Source organism: Triturus cristatus, chromosome 9 (genome assembly GCF_964204655.1).
Source record: "Triturus cristatus chromosome 9, aTriCri1.1, whole genome shotgun sequence".
NCBI lineage: Eukaryota > Metazoa > Chordata > Amphibia > Caudata > Salamandridae > Triturus > Triturus cristatus.
In genome coordinates, this window is record NC_140592.1 from 108,897,368 (window position 1) to 108,917,750 (window position 20,383).

A 20,383-nucleotide genomic window follows, 5' to 3' on the forward strand; every position below is an offset into this window, starting at 1 on the left:
TGTCACTTTTTTTGGGCGCGTATTCCCAAGTTTGTTGTGCCGACGCGAACCGGGTTCTCCAGCTCCAACGTCGGCAGCTTTGACAGTGTTCTCCTCATACTTTCCAGCCAACCTACTGAAATACAATTTATAACATTCCTCGTTTTAAGTGGCATACATACCTTGTCTTCATTTGCACCAGCGGGGAGGTGGTATTCACAGGTTCCCTGAGGAGCGGGAGTCCAGTCGCAGGAGGAATTAATGAAACATTTTTGCGGGGACTGGGTGTAACTGTGAAACGGCGCGAAGGCAAGGAGTGACGTGTATCTGTAAAGTGCATGCTCGCCCTATCTCTTGACAATATTATTGAGACAAAAAGGATGTTTGTTACTCAACTCATTTGGACTTGTACCCAGTTCAACCGCCAGGATTCAAACCTCTAACCACGGGATCAACGAACTGTCGGTGAAACAAACTCACACGAAGGAAGACTGGGAAAACGAAAGACGCTTCAGCCATTGTTGAAGCTAAACACCGTAATAGCAAAAAAAAGTGCTTAGCGGATAATTAAGAGTCACTGTCTCCCGCCGCAAGTAAAAGATCCAATCCCGGTGGGCGGGGCCAAAAGCGGACAAGGTGGCAACCAGGAGGGATTAAAATGCTTCGGGTGCAATCATGACACTGTTTTGCATAACTCATGATGCAAAATGACGCGCACAAATGGAAATTGCAGGCGGAGCAGAGACACGACTTCTGGAACCGTATTGATTCCAAGAAGCCCTCGCATGGCGAGAGCAGCGCATGCATGCTGCTAACGACAGGCGAGACCTAAAAAAAAAATCAAGAGCCAGGTTTCAAGGTCATTTTTGGGAAGGCACTGTGGCTTGCACCACCACCTGCCCAAGCCAGCGCTGACTGAATGACAGTGTCTGTTATCTACTAACATGCTACTCATGCAAAAAGGACATTTTGAACCTTTCCAGGCCATATTATGCTGAAATTATGAAATGGGCATGCTGGCTGAATTATTTTTTCAAAACTCTGTTGAATTGTAAACTCTCTACCGATTTAGGCGCTTTAAAAAAAAAAAAAATAGGTAGCCCCGCCATGTGGTGGACTGTCCGAATGAAGTGCCAGTGTTTACAAGTAAGTACCGATGATGAGCATTAATAAACACAGGCATAAATTTAGCACTGCTTGAATGCATGCACGTGAGCAGCTTGATGTGAATAGTGATACCGGCTTAGGTCTGCGTGATTTGATGTAGCTAGCATTGTACTCTGCAGGACGACTTCAAAGCACTTGGAACAAGAGAGAAGCAATAGATAGACATGTGAAGGGAGGTGGGCAGACCCTAGCTGATAATTTTTAATGACAAGACATAGTTGGATAAGGACTGAGCATGTGCAGGTATTGTTCAAATCTTACACAGTGGCAAAGACAGGGTCCAGTGAGAGCCTCCCCATGTTTGTTGTGCATGGGGAACAGTGATTTAATATTCAGAGTCCTTGTTAAAGGGTTTTGAAAAAAATGTATGAACGATCTCGTTTTCCTAACATAAAATGGAAGTCCCCTTGTAAAGATTCAGACACAGGTGGTAAAACAGAAAGTCCTTTATTTAAGAGCATCCCACCCACGCGCATACAGCTTCACCAGCCCGGCTCAACTGACATAGAATGGAATAGTCAGTCAGATCATCACCAGGTGGGAATGTTAGGAGAAACCTTCTAATTCCAGAATAGTTACCACAAATCTTCCCCCAATAATAAAAACTAACTGTATATGAACAATACAGAAGACCATAACATTAACTACACTCAATATAAGGTTTTGTATATACAAAAAGATTCAAAAAGAAAAAACAGAGTGACGAAGATTGACATGCCCGCCTTGTAAAGAACAACCTTATTGAGATGCCATATCCTGCTATCTTCTATATTAATGGCATTACAAAATCTTTTCACTGCCACATGTGGACCCAAAAATCTTGAAACCCCGCCTGATGTAGTAGGATTCTTTATGGCTATAAAATCCCCAACTCTGAACACACACTTAGGGGCTCAATACGATGTCGGACGTAAAGCCTCCACCCGACAGTCGGAATCTCCTCAACCGTGTCGGAACCCTTTCGACCGACTCGGTCGGATTACAGTCCGAATGACAGATTATGATGTTCGCGGTCAGAATGTAAACCGCGCAGTCATTCCAAATCGGTTCTGAGTGACTCTCAGAGTATTCCTGTTGGTCGGAACTGCATCGATCACCCCTAGGGGAAGCCTTTCCTCCCGTGGGGTTATGATGTCGATTTCCAACAGCCTTTCCGAGTCGGCCTGTCCGACACGAAGAGGCTGGCAAAAAGTGACTTTGGAGCCCCCTGGCAGGGGCCCTTTGGCCCCGCGTCCTCTGGTTGATGGCTTAGTGGGTACCTAAGGGAACCCCCTGTAAAACCCGGCACTGAGTCGCAGCTACCGTGGGGTGCCTGTGACAGAGTGCAGGGTTTTCAGCAAACACCTCATTTCCCCATAGGAGCCTATGTTACGGCCGGTTCTCGGGCGGAACACAAGCTCCCATAGGAAACAATGGGACTCTGACCGAACAGTGATCGGTCACATCATAATCTGTCGTTTGGAACCGCTGACCGCAAGTTGGTAGGTCCCGAGTCCAAGACTGTGTTGGGCAGAGGCTTTCTGCCCGACATTGTAATGAGCCCCTTAGTGACAGCCTTGTGCAAATCATGGTTCATCTTCCTGTTTTTCAAACAACTCAATTCTCTAGTAATGCTATTGTCAATTTTCCATTGAACACTGTTTTCCTTACCCCTTAATACCCAAACTGGAAACATATAGCGTTTGCCTTTCTACCCATTAACAATTTGAAGGCACTTTATCTGTAGTGACATGAGGTGTAACTCTGTAAGCATGCAACAAATCTCTTAAATCCATCTTTCCAATTCCTACAAGCACTCCTCTCCAATTACATGCACTCTTTAATTGCTCTATTAAACCTTTCTACAGTACCATTCCTTTCAGGATGACACTATAGACATCTTTTATGCTTGATTCCATTCTGATTCAAATACTCTTCCATCTCCAGTGATACAAATTGTGGCGCATTATCTGTGAGAATACTACTAGGTAATCCTTCTTTAGCTAAGATTTCACTCATTTTACAAAACCCAGCTAGCTCAGGTGTTACAACCGACTCAATGACAGAAGCCAATATTATAGTTATCCCCAAGGAAGAGAAAGATCCTTTACATCCCCAAAATTACAGACCAATATCACTCATCAACGTGGACTGCAAAATTTACGTGACAATACTAGCCACCAGACTTGATGATTTCCTCCCTAAACTAATAAGTAACTCCCAAGTAGGCTTCATCAAGAATCGCATGTCAAACGACAATACCTGCCTGTTCTGTCACGTCCTCAAACGCGAATCACAAAGAGACACCATCTGTTGCTATAAACGCAGAGAAAGCGTTTGACAGAGTCTCATGGTTTTGGTAACAACACAACTCTAACGACTTAACAGAATCACATTGGACCCAAATATGCAATTCAGTTACTTACTAGAAAGTCTCCCCTGTCTTATCACAAACAAAACTTTGGCTCCTCCACAAAGCGTATTGGACCCCTGCACTTCTATACAAACAATATCTTCGGCCAGCCCCAACTTGCTGGAATATTGATGAGATGTAGGCGACTTAGCACACCTCATTCTTCACTGCAAAACCTTATTCTCTTTTTGGAACAAAGTGTTTGAATTTGTCTCTGCCTTATTCTACTGCCACCTAAAAAGAGTTTCCCTCCCTGATTGCCGGTTTCACCACTATAGGCCTAGAAAACCAGTCAGATAAGGCTCTATTGAACCTCTTACTCATGTCTGTGATGAAAATAGTTTTAAATAACTGGAAGGACACAAACAAAGCCTCTTACAATTATTGGAATAACTGGATTATACATTTACGGGGCGCTGACAATATCGCTCTTCAACAATCCCCTTGAAAAACTCAGATCAGACACATCTGGAATAGGTTAGACAACTATTTCGCTTTAAATGAACCACCTTGACTTGTTCCCGGTCACACCCTCTCTTAATCATTCTTCAACATATTGATCCCCTCTACACCTACCATTGACTGACAGCGGAAACCCCTCCTATCTCCACACATGCGACACGGTTGACTGCCACTTCTTTTCTTTTTTTGGTAACGCACATGGGAAAGTATTATTCACACAATACTGGTTCTCTACCTTCTCAAGTCACATAACAAAACTTTTCCAGTATATGTACTCCGGTCTATTTTTATTATTTCATATGTTTGTTAGGCGCTGTTTTATCATTATTACTTTGTATTATTACTATGATAAATGTGCTTTTATCTTTTTGCCTTATTGTGTCCTATTGCTTATACTTGGTTGTTTCTCAATGCTCGCTTCACTCGTTGTTTATCACCACCCAATATAACCAAGTCTGTATTAGTATTTCTTTATGTGCGCTTTTAAAATCAATAAAATCAATTGAAATAGAAAGATTACACTCAGAAAATCTGTAACTCTTTTTGTTTCAACACTCCCCACAATGCCAATTTCCACCCAGCAAGAAAACTGATCAATAAGGACCAAAAGAATCCTGATCCACTGCAATGTAAAGGTCTCACAATGTGCAAAGTAACATACTCCCAAGGCCTGTGGGGAACATCTCTACACTCCATGGGGGGGTTCCTCACTACATGAACTTTGACTCCTCACACAATCTGAACATCCTCTAACCAATTTTTCAATCTGGGTATCCATACTGGGCCACCAGAAATTCAATCTGATTCTCGCTTTGGTTTTACTTAGCTCTTGGGTGACCCTTGTGTCCTAACTAAATGACTTTCTCTCTGAGCGCAACCAGAACCAATCTAGTACTACGTACAACCACCTCATCATCATCAGGACAATTCATGTCTAATTTTCCGGTACACCTCCAACTCTTGAACCCTCTGGATTGAGCCCCACCCCTTTCTCAACACCTCATATAGACTCTGCAAAATAGCATCCTCACCAACACTCGCTACTCATTCTTGACACGAGATTACTCCATCTGTTATCATTCACACTTGAACACAAGGATGGTAATCCTCTTCAGACTTTTCATCCAGCAAACCTAGTATCGACAAGCAATCCGCAACCTTGTTGTTGGGACCTGGCACATAACAAACTTCCAAAAAATACTCTTGTAAATTGCTAGCCATCTACTGGTATGCATGGACACAGCATCTAAACATTTACTTACACAGTGCTTCCACCAAAGGTTTATGATCAGTCAGCACAGTAAAGGTCTTTCCCTGTACAAAATTCCTCAGCTTCTGAATGGCCAAAAAACACACAACGTCTCCCTCTCAATGGTAGAATCGTTAAATTCAGCACCATGTAAAGTTCTGGAAATGTGTGTTATGGTTCTAAAGTCATCTCTCTTTCACTCTATGCAGCAGCACGGCACCAAGCCCAGCTGCACTAGCAAAAGTAATCACATAACTATCTTGAGCTGGATTAAAACACTATAGATTATTCACATTCAGAAAATCCTTCACATCAATAAACTTCCTTTCACAATTCTCACTCCAAACAAATTCTTTTTTTAGTAACTCTCTCATATGAACAGTCTTTGAAGCCGGATGAGGAATACATTTCACTTGAAACGCCAACATCCCTAGAAACGACATCAACTAAAATAAAAGTAGTAAGATCACTTGATTCTCGATACAGTCTTATTTGATGATACTCTGTTTTAAAATATAGTGTAGAAAACAATTTTGCTCCATGCATCGTGGAACATCTCCGTAGCATTTGGTAGAGGAAATATCTCAACAATCACACCTTTATTTAGAGCCCTCATGTCAACACACAACCATATCTCCCAGATTGCTTCTGAGCTACCACAACTAGTGCAACCCATTCAGAAGACTCCACCATCTCAATTATTCCTTCATTGCATAATCTTGTCAACTCCTCTTTAACTGAAGTTCTCACCTTATAAACCATAGGCACCTTCTTTCAATCTTATCTTATGAAAATATCCTCTCAGACAAGCCATCTTCTCAGCAAAAACATCAGGAAACTCATTCACAAACTTGGTTGTGGAATAACCTCTCTTAACATCCAGACTTTGGACAGTCATCACCTGCAGTTCCCTAATGCAGTCTTCTCAAAGTCTGACGGTTGGAGATGCATTGGGATCCAAAAGAATCCCCAGCTCCCTTTGATGATGTCAACTATAGACACCATCCCCTCTTACTAGAGCATATGCCTAGTCTTGAATTTTGTTGGACCTATATTCAATTTCTGGCTCAAATAAATCCCCTCAACTCTTTGGTTCAGCCACCATATCCACTTGGTACAACATCAGGTTGCTTTAAAGCCATTTTGTCAACAAATTCTTGGTCAAAAATATATTTGGACATTAAAGTTAACCAAGCACCAGAATCTATCAAGGCTTCCACGTATATCCCATCAATCGCAATGAAATCCTTGAGATGTTCTTTCTTCTCCATCTCTGTAGAAACAGCCAAAATGCAATCCTCCACTGCCATGACAGATTCTGACAATACTTCATTGACTTTCACATTGCTTTTTCTTGAACGACAGCATTTAGCACAATGTCCCTTCTTGTTACACAATTTGCAGATGACTTTTGAGGCAGGACATACACTCCAAGTAGGCCCCACAACATTTCAACAATGCCCATATCACAAGCAACTGCAAGGGACAAAGGTGCGTGCTCCAGGTAGGCCCCACAACATTATGAAGATCACTCTGCGGGAGCGGTAGAAGCGTGGGAAAGAAACGTGGAGATATGTTTTATCCTTCCTTGGGCCTGAGTACTGAATACGTCTGGTAACTGGCACAGTGCAGCATCCAGCATAAGGTGACGGCCACAGTACTGGTTAACCAAAGGGGATGATGGACGGAGTGTTGAACATTGCAAGCATTCACCCCCAGTCAACTGACCTGGGTTTAATCCATCATCATTCTTTAGCTCACTCCACCACCCCAGTTCAGACATGGCCATATGTAAATCAGTCTGACCCTGTGCCTCATGGGAACAGTCTAGCCTGAACTGCCAAGCCATGTCTTCCCTGGACCGGAAACAAGCATCCTGGGACGGGTTTCTGGCTAATCAGCCGTCATCAGCTAGGCTAGCTTGAATCCAGTGGCAAAGTAAGCAAGGGACCCATGTCTGGGCATACCCTGCCAACTTAGGGCAAACAAAGCAAAACCAAAGTGGATGATGGACGGAGTGTTGAACATTGCAACCCCCCCCGTCAACGGATCTGGGTTTAATCCATCATCAGTACTGCTTACAACATAAGGGTGGAGGCTCGCATCCACAGAGTCCTAATGCCTCTTTCTGCAGTACCAGTCAAGAGAGTGGATCCGAGGAGTTGTGTTGAAGTGCACTGTCCCCTCCTCGTCGCCACTGTGAAGATGCAGAAACACGTGGTCAAAAAGAAGGTCCTTTATGCAACAGCAACTCACCCACACACATACAGCTTCACCAGCCTGGCTCAGCTGACACAAAATGGAATAGTCAGTCAGATCATCACCAGGCTGGAATGTTAGAAGAAACATTATTATTCCATAATAGTTACCACACATCTTGCATTAGAAAGATGTTTCGAGCAAAAGAAAATAACATGACAAGTTCTTAAACTCACCCAAGGAAGCGAAATGCAATGAAAAGCCAGGCGTCAATAAATAACTGGAATGAGATTCAAGTATTTTGCTGATAGGCAAATGATAGCTACTGGTATGTATACGTTTTATAAAACAATTGATCTCTTTTTTTTCTAGCTGGGTGAAAAGGGAACATCTTTGTCAGTTCATGTTTCAGCGTGAAGGTTCTTTTTGGCCCGGCGGTGGATGCATGTATAATGTGTCCACTACAACAAACAAACAAATGATGGACGGAATGCTGACAATGCAGACATTCTCCCCCAGTCAAGAGATCTGGGTTAAATCCATCGTTCTTTTGCCCACTACGCCACCCCAGTTTAGACATGGCCATATGCAAATCAGTCTTGACCCTGTGCCTCATGGGAACAGTCCAGCCCGAACTGCCAAGCCATGTCTTCCCTGGACCGGAATCAAGCATCCTAGGACCGGTTTCTGGCTATCAGCCGTCATCAGCCAGGATAGCTAGACTCCAGTGGCGTAGTGAGCACGGGTCCCACGTCTGGGAATACCCATCCCACTTAGGGCGAAAAGCATTACAACAAACAAATGATGGACGGAATGCTGACAATGCAGACATTCTCCCCCAGTCAAGAGATCTGGGTTAAATCCATCGTTCTTTTGCCCACTACGCCACCCCAGTTTAGACATGGCCATATGCAAATCAGTCTTGACCCTGTGCCTCATGGGAACAGTCCAGCCCGAACTGCCAAGCCATGTCTTCCCTGGACCGGAATCAAGCATCCTAGGACCGGTTTCTGGCTATCAGCCGTCATCAGCCAGGATAGCTAGACTCCAGTGGCGTAGTGAGCACGGGTCCCACGTCTGGGAATACCCATCCCACTTAGGGCGAAAAGCATTACAACAAACAAATGATGGACGGAATGCTGACAATGCAGACATTCTCCCCCAGTCAAGAGATCTGGGTTAAATCCATCGTTCTTTTGCCCACTACGCCACCCCAGTTTAGACATGGCCATATGCAAATCAGTCTTGACCCTGTGCCTCATGGGAACAGTCCAGCCCGAACTGCCAAGCCATGTCTTCCCTGGACCGGAATCAAGCATCCTAGGACCGGTTTCTGGCTATCAGCCGTCATCAGCCAGGATAGCTAGACTCCAGTGGCGTAGTGAGCACGGGTCCCACGTCTGGGAATACCCATCCCACTTAGGGCGAAAAGCATTACAACAAACAAATGATGGACGGAATGCTGACAATGCAGACATTCTCCCCCAGTCAAGAGATCTGGGTTAAATCCATCGTTCTTTTGCCCACTACGCCACCCCAGTTTAGACATGGCCATATGCAAATCAGTCTTGACCCTGTGCCTCATGGGAACAGTCCAGCCCGAACTGCCAAGCCATGTCTTCCCTGGACCGGAATCAAGCATCCTAGGACCGGTTTCTGGCTATCAGCCGTCATCAGCCAGGATAGCTAGACTCCAGTGGCGTAGTGAGCACGGGTCCCACGTCTGGGAATACCCATCCCACTTAGGGCGAAAAGCATTACAACAAACTACGCCACTGGAGTTATGCTATCCTGGCTGATGACGGCTGATAGCCAGAAACCGGTCCTAGGATGCTTGATTCCGGTCCAGGGAAGACATGGCTTGGCAGTTCGGGCTGAACTGTTCCCATGAGGCACAGGGTCAAGACTGATTTGCATATGGCCATGTCTAAACTGGGGTGGCGTAGTGGGCAAAAGAACGATGGATTTAACCCAGATCTCTTGACTGGGGGAGAATGTATGCATTGTCAGCATTCCGTCCATCATTTGTTTGTTGTAACGCTTTTCGCCCTAAGTGGGATGGGTATTCCCAGACGTGGGACCCGTGCTCACTACGCCACTGGAGTTATGCTATCCTGGCTGATGACGGCTGATAGCCAGAAACCGGTCCTAGGATGCTTGATTCCGGTCCAGGGAAGACATGGCTTGGCAGTTCGGGCTGAACTGTTCCCATGAGGCACAGGGTCAAGACTGATTTGCATATGGCCATGTCTAAACTGGGGTGGCGTAGTGGGCAAAAGAACGATGGATTTAACCCAGATCTCTTGACTGGGGGAGAATGTATGCATTGTCAGCATTCCGTCCATCATTTGTTTGTTGTAACGCTTTTCGCCCTAAGTGGGATGGGTATTCCCAGACGTGGGACCCGTGCTCACTACGCCACTGGAGTTATGCTATCCTGGCTGATGACGGCTGATAGCCAGAAACCGGTCCTAGGATGCTTGATTCCGGTCCAGGGAAGACATGGCTTGGCAGTTCGGGCTGAACTGTTCCCATGAGGCACAGGGTCAAGACTGATTTGCATATGGCCATGTCTAAACTGGGGTGGCGTAGTGGGCAAAAGAACGATGGATTTAACCCAGATCTCTTGACTGGGGGAGAATGTATGCATTGTCAGCATTCCGTCCATCATTTGTTTGTTGTAACGCTGTATAATGTGTCCAGCATTTTTCTTAAGGTTCCTTGCATCTATTCTTAACGGTTAGAGTTTGGGGATGCATCACGAGATAGGTTTTTAGGGTGCCTGATTGCATGGTGATGCAGGTGACCCGAGTAGGTAGAGAATATTGGGTTATGAGCGGCTGGAGTCAAGAACCTGTGAAGAGTTATCCATTTGGGACCTAGCTTTGAAGAAGGGGGAGCTGGGACTAGATACTATCTTGACCCTAAAACTTGTGGTAAAGACGCCGTACTACGGAGTCATTTCTGATGATGTAAGTTGGGCTACATCCTCTCCTTTACATGGTTGAACTAAACTGACTTGTGAGGACAATATTTATTATCTTACAGATTTCCTCCTAGAATCACTTGACAGAAGAAAACCGCTGTGCCATATCCCCAAAGATTAATATCTTAGAGTTTTAGCTCCCCGCAAGGATTGAACACATTTTGCTCTTTATATGATTGTGCCTTTAATTATACCAACAAGACAAATATGCAGATCTGCTGTGTGCAACATGCTGTGTACTACCATTGCCGAGCAAAGGGCATCTCGAAGCCCTCAGGCTTCACTTCTGGTGTCCCATGGCCCCTTCACACACTCAGTAGTGAAAATAATTAACACACTACACTCGGTGTGTCTGCATAAATACTATAGATCCTGATAAGGACCTGCTGAGGTTAAAACACGTTGGAATGCTGTGCTGTCCTTTACTTTATAGGATTGAGATGAAGTACAACTCTCATATACACATATACATCATACACATATGATGTATATGTGTGTATATATATATATTGCAATTTATTTGTTTAATTGGAATAGTATATTTTGAGACGAGCAAAAATGTAAAGGTTTTGTAATGTAGTTCCTTGGCCTGCTTTTAGGTTGCAGCTGCTCCCTGGTGGCTACCTGTTAAAGGAGCAAATTGGAGACACCCCGAGGGTCCGGATTCCAACATCCTCGAAAGGTGAGTAGCCTGTATTGTGAGACTGAAGTAACTTCTGTGAAAGAGACCACAGTAGCTTCTGTGAAGGAGACCTCTGTAGCATCTGTGAGAGAGCTGCATGTAACATCTTTGAACGCATCTTTGAGAGAGGTGCATGGTAACCTCTTTGAAAGAGACATCTGTAGCATCTGTGAGAGCTGCTTGTAACCTCTTTGAAAGAGACATCTGTAGCATCTCTGAGAGCTGCATGTAACCTTTTTGAAAGACATCTGTAGCATCTGAGAGAGCTGCATGTAACCTCTATGAAAGAGACATCTGTAGCATATCTGAGAGCTGCATGTACCCTCTTTGAAAGAGACATCTGTAGCATATCTGAGAGCTGCATGTACCCTCTTTGAAAGAGACATCTGTACCATCTCTGAGAGCTGCATGTCACCTCTTTGAATGAGACATCTGTAAGGAACCACGTGCTGCCTCTGTGAAAGAGGCACTGGGTACTCGAAAGGCGCGTAGCGTCTATTGGGAGACTAAAAGTAACTTCTGTGAAAGAGCGAGATTATTCTGAGAAGAGACACCAGTAGCTTCTGTGAGCGAGACATCGTCACATCTGTAACTTCTGTATGTAACCTGACAATGTTAAAGACCCAGGTGTTGCATCTGTAAAAACGAGACTGGTCTCTTGTGTGAAAGAGCCACAGGCAGGTTCTGTGACGAGAGCTGGGCTGGTTCCCCCATCCTTGGCGCCACAAGTTGCCCCAGCTTTGCTCCTCGGCCTCCATAAGCACCCTTACCCTCGCTGCCTCCACCTGGGTTTGCCATAGTAAATTGATGCTGGCTTCCTTTACAGATTACCTCACTCCCCCATCTCTTAATGTCTTTTTGCGTGGTCTTCTTTTTAATTTTTTTTTTATTTTTTAACATAGGATCATCTTTGGTTAAAAGAGTACGGATTATATCTCGGAAACAAGAGAAACTGTGGCTGCTTCTAATTATGAGAGGGATTAAAGCTCAAAGAAAGAGATTCAGCGTTACAGCTACGCTCAAGCGGTGACAGGAAACTAGATTCCAGGAATAACCGTTTTTGCAATTAAGGTGGTTGCATGGTTCTTTCCAGAATAAGATGTTGCCAGGGTTCTCCGAAGTTAAAAATACTTGCAAGTGTTTTTTTTTTTTAGACCTGGCTGAACACCGGTGGGTGCAGCCGAGGGAATGCGGGGGCTTTCCAAGGTACATCTAAGCTTTTCCCATCCATAGTTAGGTGAGTCGTTCTCTGGCTGGCTAAGGGTCTCTTTGGTCCAGCAGGGGGTGACAGTTGGCTGACATCAGCAGCGACAACAATGGCTTTTCATCTCTGTGCGCCAACTTGCTCCCTCGCGTTCCCTCCTCCATTACGCAGTTCTTTTTTGTGTTTAAATTTGCTCTTTCAACAAAACAAAAAAATATTTACCAACCTAAGTGGCATCCGCCATCTTGGACCGGTAAATAAAAAAATGTAAGCAATAGCGCCTATGTACCTTAATTGGTGCGTGCATGCGCTTTGACTGTTGACAAATGTATGCGCATACGTCCTCACTCGCATACGCCCCAGTGGAATGACGTGGGCGCCAATAGCATAGTAAGTAGAATAGCAAAGGTTCATTCCACCGTTTATTTTTAATGGCATGCAATTTTTTAATGGTTTTGATTGATCTGCTTTCTCAGTATATGCCTGTGGTTTCAACTTCAGTGACTTGTGTAACTTCTTTGACACTAAGGGAGGTAAAACACCCCATTAAGGCAAAGATGTTCACCATAGTTCAAGTCTGATTCCAACTTTGCCTCCATTTTATAATCTGTGTTTATGACATGCCATTCGTTTTGACAAAATGCAAGGCTAAACAAATTGAACTAGCTTTCTTTTAGTGCTTTACAGCTAGGTGGTGCACACCAGCTCTGGTGATGTAGCAGTCTCTGCAGAGGAGCGCATAGGGGTTTCAACAGAGTAGTCAGATGTATTTACTAAAGCAGTTCACCTGGCTATACACTAAAGCGGCATGTCAGACTCCTTCAGTCGTTGTGAAGTGCTCCCGTCACATAGGATTTCATCTCCTTAATCCTGCTTCTGGGCTGTAAGTTCCTAGGATCGAATGGCTTGTAAAAAGAGGTGAAGTTTGAAAGCTTGTGTTACAGGATCATGACGCGACTCTGAGACCCCTTAACTGGTTGCTGTGGCATGTTAGTGCACCTTACAGACAAGTATCCTAAAAAACATTCTTGCCAAACATTTTTAGAAGAATGTGCTGGTCAATGCAACTTCTCAAATGTACCTCACTTGGCCAGTCCTCTGTGTAGGTACTGAACACACTCTAGCAACATGGTCTTCCCTCCAGAGGGAGGAAGGGCTAGTTAGGGTTATAGCCTGAACACATACTTATTCACTCCTCCCATAAATCTCGAGTGCATCCCTTTGTAGGTGTGTCTTGAAAGGCAGGGACATTTATCGATAACCCATTGCATATGCAAGAGGAAGAAGGGAGTTTGGTTGAAATACTGCATTGTAACATTTGTGATTGGTGGGGAAGAAATGCATGATGTGGAGTTTAATTGTGCTTTTCGTTTGAAACTGTCTTAATAGAGTCCATGGTACAGTCTTCCAGTTAATTTCGGTGCAAGGTTGTCTGAAAGAAGACCAATATATGAGTTTTTTTCCCTCCTATTACACTAAATGTTTTCTTATTAATATCTCTTTCTCATAGTCAATTCACATTAAAAGATTTATTGTACCTGTACGCTTCTAGGTGTTTTTACAGCAGGTTTAATATTAGACAATTATTTACGCTTATATTTCTATGCAGAATGTAGAAATAACTTTGCCTTTATTTAATCACTGCTGTTACAGCACAGACTGAAACAAAATAATAAACAAAACACATAAACGTCCATTGAAACCAACAAAGCAAAAGTCCGATTGTCAGCATTATAAACAGGAAATTGTTTTCTTGAATTTTTAAATCTGTTCCATGCATGCATTCATCCATCCATCCTTCCATATGGGCGTTTGTACCACCAAGTTACTTGGGCATATGGGTGTGTGTTGTGTGTATGTCTATGTGTCTGGGTGCCTGTTTTTACCTTACTCTAGGAGCATGGTTGTTTGTGTCTAAATTGGTCTTTGAATATTGATACATAGATGCCACTATACTGGTACTCTGTCTAAAGTTAAGTAATTATATGTTATGTGGCTCTTCATGCAGACCTTTTATAATACCCAAATCTGTGTTTTTTTTCCAGTTCTTGTTATAAAAGTATTGAAAGTCTCATGGTGAGCCTCACATGCCACCAAGTTTCTAAATTTGTGATTTAGAGTTGTGATAGGGCATATTATTTGCTAGATTCTCAATTTAGTAGCCTGGTTCAGTCACATCAGCATCTTATTTTGAGCTTTCAGTTTAAAGAGGTCGTACCTATGGCCAGGATGTTTCATCCAAGTTAGATCTACCAGTAAAGGTCATAATGATTTGGTTTCCAGGCTGCAACATACATTAAATCATCTATCTGCCACTTGCCTTCCCTTGGCTGGTTAGTGGTTGTGCATTGAAGGGTTGCATAATTGCAGCAGCACCTTACATATGCAGACGTTGTTAGTCTTTCCTCAGTGTTGGGACATTTGTACAATGGATGCTGTGTCTGGGGTGTAGTTGTCCTTTAATCAAGAACATTCTCTGTTGGCTTGGACATGGCATGGATCCTATTTTTACCAAGGTCCTGGCTTCTTCTTTTGGTGGCACTGGCCATGAACACCCTAGACTTGTTGAGAAATAAAATATAAACTTGTGTAATGGAATCTCTCAGTACACTAATGCCCTTAGGCCCAGTTCACACTTTATATAAAAACAAATTACAGGGTCCATGTAGGGAGATTTGTGTTGCTCATGTGAAAGAAGTGAAGGCCTAGCTTGGGAAGGGGAGTTGTTGTGTGAGACTTAGTTTGTTGATGATGGATACTACCACCATCTGTTTAGAAGCAAAGCGCCACCCAAAGGTTTTATTTACAGTGAGGAGCATATGTATCTTAACTTTAGTGATTTAAACTCAATTGGTATAAGCAATTGAACAATATTTCAACACTACCTCATTGTACAGGGACAGCATAGCATGCCCATTGGTGCCGGCGGTGCTAATCTGCAGCTTTAAGAGTGGAAAAAAGCTGGAGCAATTGAAAGCCTCTAAATTTGGGTTAACATGAATATTGGGTGTGGTAGTGCAGTCACCAACTTCTGGTGTTACTCTGACCTTCCTGACCGGCTCTAAATGGTGGCCCATGGAAGAACCGTGTGCTCCCAAATACCAACGGTGTCCCAGTTGGAAGGATGCCAAGTGTGTTTCAACCTTGTTTGTGCTCATCACTAGTAGGGCGCTTTAGAGACTCCTTTCTTAAAGTTTGGATCATCCCCTTTTAGGTCTCACCCAGACACCGCCTTTCTCGTCGAGGCATTTTGTTTTCTATCAGCGGGCTTAGAGGCCACCCACTGCTTGCCATCGGTTGCCTTCATTGTCACTGTCCTTCGCTTGCCTCTTATTCTTGAGCTTCCATTGGCTTATTTCGTTTTTGTGTGTTTGTTCCTTGTATGGGCCTTGGACGAATTACTTGTGTCCTTCCACTGCTAATTTTTTAGGCCCTACTTTTTGGGGTGAATTTAAGCACTCTTCCATAGCGAGTCTTTTTCAGCTGGCTCCCTTATGTACTGCTCCTCTGTCCGTGTCCTCACCTGTCCATCTGCTTGTGGCCACTCGACCTACCTCCTGCTGTGGTCCGTGTTAGCTTGCCCCTAACCACCCACCTTTTTTCCCCTCCCTCTATTCTTTGTCCGTGTTGGCTTGCCCCTTCACATTCTTCATTCATTGTCGTTGTTGGTTTGCTCCTACGTACCCTCCCTCACTCCATTGTTTGTGTTGCCTTACCCTGCCATCCCTCCCTCCATTGACCATGTTTCCGTCTCTCCCACCTACCATGATAAAGCACAGGTACACCTTTGGCTGTATCAGTACGCTTCCTCCCCCCCCCCACTCCCCATCCTCCGTGGTGCCTGTCTCACTCGCTCTTGGTGTTGTCTCCTGCCTGTCTCTCACCACCCAATTTTTTTTTTTACAGCGGTATGAGCAGGCCAACAATGGCCGTGTCAGTGGCTTTTGTTTTTTTTTTAACTTTCAGCCATGCTGCATTGCAGAAGCTCTGCTGTACAACATGGCTAAAAACCTTGACAAAGCCAATACCTCAAGTAGGCGAGACCCATTGGTTTTTGCCAATGCTTGTTTGAGCTGTCACCTTCAACCAAGCTGTGACAACTAGGTGGGGAAAAAACAGTGAACAGTGTCTATACTTTCAGAGTACCGGTGCCTTTGACCTGGATCTGACCTGCGTCCGCGCCATCGTGTTTGCAGACGTTTCTCTCTCCAGGTACTTTCCTTCCACCCACGTGCCGCCTTCCTTTGCAGACCCTCCACTTCTGATTCATCATTCACTGGAGGGCTATATTTAGAAAGTGCAGGTACGTCGCCTGCAGCTTCAGGGCCCCCCTTGTGTGCAGCTAGAAAGCAGAACAGTGGGACAGCGTGAATTGTAAGACCCTTGCTCCAGAGGGTTTTAGTGGTGTGTGGGATCAGAGAAACCACGTAACCATGATTTCTAATGCTCCCTTTGTTTGCACGCGGGTATCCATGGTGTATGACGTCATTGACTGTTCTCAGAGACTGCAGGAATGTGAGGAGAAGCTGAAAGTGTAATGCCACATCTGAAGTGTTTTGTGAGTCCCTGTGTTTGCAGCAAGATCCCACCTGTGGTATCCACCCGTGAGGTGACGTGAGCCTGCCGGAAGGATGAAATACAGCTTTCTGAATTAATGCACGGCTGAGGGGGTTTATAGAGTCTAGTACTGGTGGGCGACTGACTTCGGTGTGGCAAGTTACGTCGGTTAGACGGATTCCATCGTGATGGTTCGTATCTAGAGGTTATTCGTGAGAGGGTAAATGGCTGGGAGTGTAGGGTGTTTGCTAGGCTGGTATATTGGTGAATTTAGTACTGTACATGATTGTCAACATGTGTTGCTCAGCATCTTGCAAATACTTTGACCTACAGTGCATAATTAGGACTAATCCTGTTCCCCAAAAGTGCAGGGTTTGTAGGTTTCACCATTGGCTGACATCTCGGGTAGGGCAAACAATCTGCAATCGCGGAATTATATGGATAGTCTCAGTGCAGACCATCTGCGCACCAGTAAATATCCCTCTGTGTTTGAAAGCACCTGAATGGAAGGAGCAAAAATGAAGCCTTCTAACCCTGCCACTCTAAACATGAACCAGAATCCATTATCCAAATTCTAATCAATATTCTGATCTAATACTCTGTATTCCTGCTAAATCCTAGTGACCCAGACCCTTAATTTGAGCCCTCCTAAATCCTGTAGGCTCCGGCCAGAAATGCAATCTCTGTTAGTTCTTATTGAGCCGGTGCAGAAACCAAGCCTTCATCACTTCTTTTCAGCCAGTCCAGTGGTCCCAGCCCTATTTTTTTTTTTTAAATTACTTAATTATTTGTTTTGTAATGCCCCAACGGGTGAAGGTGAACTTTGCAACATGTAGGAAACGGAGAAAATAGCATAGTAGATGTTCAAACTTAAGCGACCAATCGGGGATTTATAATAAAGGTGGAAAATAGGAATGGCTTGGTGATTTACTAATACACAGTGAGCTTGCAAGACACAAGTCAATGCAAGGTTATATAAGGTGAGGAGATGCAAGGCGAGAGATCCTTTCCCAAAAGGATGGACACATGATCTCTGTAGACTCTGCTAAAGATCATAGGTTTCTTTGTAGTCAGCACTTTTTATGAAGGGTAGTAAGTTGGGCAGGGCTCACAGGAATTGATCCAGTATATTCCACCGAAGAATTCCCTCTGCGGTCATTGTTCTAGCCCACAATGCCTCGTTCTTCTGTGTATGTGGACGTTAATTCGGTTGTGGTTATGAGACTGTTGATGACACCCCCTATTTAATCAGTCCCATACCCTAACCTTCTTGAGTTCGAGGACATTGAGCATGACAAAAGCACCTTCTGTCCGGTGGGTTCCAGGACCCATCAACTGCCCCAAAACACAACTTCCGGGAGGAATCTGCTTCCTGTCCTGCACATGCCTGCTCAGTGCTGCAATGAAGTATGTAACATTGCACTCACTCTGCACAAGATACTCCACCGAATAAATCTAAATTCATATTCTCAAGAAACCAGGATCGGCCAATTACATATTGATCCCTCTTTAAAAAAAAAAAGGCATCTTATTATCCCAATTATTATTGTTAAGCCATTTGAGATATTATTAGTTTTGTTTTTTGAGTTCTATCTTTTTGTATGTGAACAGCCTTGAAAATGTCATGGATATTCCATACCATGAAACACGTCAGTGGTTGAAGTCAATTTTATCAATAACCTTTTTTTGTACCGTCTAACGAGGACTTTCTTGATTAACTAAAGTGCACAACAATCCGCATACTTGTGAATCTAGACTTGCAATTGATGTGTGCAGTGTGTGCGCAAGCGTACATTTTGGAATCGTTTTGTGTATGGACCACGATATGGCATAGGACTAAAGTGAACTGAAAGATTTTGGCATCACTACCTAAAGTTCTTAATTACAAATAACTCCGGCTATTTTTTAACCAGTGGGAATACAGAGGAATGCAGGTGGTTAAAATATATTGCTCCTCGAAAAAGGTCACCAGTGTGCATGTGCACGGTTTTTCTCTTGGGATTCTAGGAGCTATAGTGCTTGAGGTCATTACCTATGTCTTTTAATTGTGTGTTCTGGTACTCTTCTAGCTCGTGTCTCATGACTAAAACAATGGAATGCTATTCAGCGGAATTTCCAGAGGTTAAGAAGCCTTTCCATCAATACTTTTTGGTTGCTTGTTGATCTAACAAAGCCAGTCACCAAGTTAAGAGTTGTGAAGATGTATGTGTAGATGAGCACAAGATGAGGAGGGACCCACCAGTAGTGGCCAGGGATGAATGAAGCATGACCCCGTTCAAGTACACCTTACTGCTTGAAGAGCCTGGCTGGAAGGCCTTTGCTTGCAGTTAAAGTAGCAGAAGTCCTTGCATCTCGTGTCTCATCAGTCCTGCTTTTAGGCTGTGCTATTGGTAGTCTTTTTTTGCTGCTATATTGATTTGTAATATTTTACTGGGGCATTGGTATAGCGCCTCGCAACCCCGGCGAGGTGCTGAAGTTCTTAATGTTGAAAGAGGCTACGTAGTTTGCTGTGCTTCATTAGAAGTGAGTTGGCTTATAAAGTTGCTTATGCAGGAAGAGGTTTGGGGGTGTTCTTGAGAGCTGGTGTTTTGCTCCAAAGTGTTACTGCAAATTTGAAGCTGTGCTTTTGTATGGTGTAAAGCGAAGAAAAGTTGCGAATTTTGCATATACATGCAGTCATTGGGTGTGAAACAAATTCCTCCATAGTGTGGGAGATGTGGTCTTGCATTGGTTCTTTTGAACTTTAATTTTTTTTTTGACTATGTTTATTGGTTTCAACAGATATAGAAGCAGCCAATAAATGCAATGTTTGTATAGAGTAAAAGGATCATACAAACCCAGCGTTCCCCCCCCACCCCCCCAGGCAGAATGAGATCATAGTTCTAGTACATTCGGAAAATACCTGTGCGGCAGTAGATTGACATATACAAAACAATAACAACGATGGCATTGGATAGGCGCTTACTGTAGTCCGCTACTATGAACAGGAAAAAAACAGGCACATATAACCCAAGGTGACATTTGGGTTCCGGCATACACCAGGTCAGCGGGTGGACACCTCCACAGAAACCATTGGTCCAATGAGGTAGGGGTTGCAACAGTCTAGAAAGTCACACCAGGTCAGGTTGGGACAGCAGATGCGCTGTAAGCGGGGCCCAGAAGTCCTTGGGACAGGAAGTCTCCGGTAACTCCCCCTCATAAACCAACAACTGATCCCTGCAGTAGAGCAAGTCACGAAGCCATTTCTTTACCGTGGGAATTGTCTTATTACCCCACCATTGCGCCATAGCCTTCTTGGCAAATAGAGTAGAAACTGCAACAATTCGCCTATTACAGGGTTTAAGGCGTTTAACATAACCCAGCAAGCATATTTCAGGAGTGCAGTGCACAGGCTCCAATATGATATCAGTAAGCATTTTCACCACAGCAGTCCAGAAAGCAAATACACCTGCACACATCCATGCCACATGTAAGAAGTCTCCATCCGCCATTCCACAGCGCACGTA

The 20,383-nt window shown here is 44.1% G+C and overlaps 1 protein-coding gene across 1 annotated transcript in view; it reads left to right on the forward strand.

Moving 5' to 3' along the window:
* SUMF1 (sulfatase modifying factor 1) overlaps positions 1-20,383 on the forward strand; it is a 287,292-nt gene that overhangs the window by 138,241 nt on the left and 128,668 nt on the right. Inside the window, exon 4 of the mRNA XM_085624512.1 lies at positions 11,034-11,116. Coding sequence (XP_085480638.1) covers positions 11,034-11,116 — 83 coding nt within the window. The remainder of the gene's footprint in view (positions 1-11,033; positions 11,117-20,383) is intronic.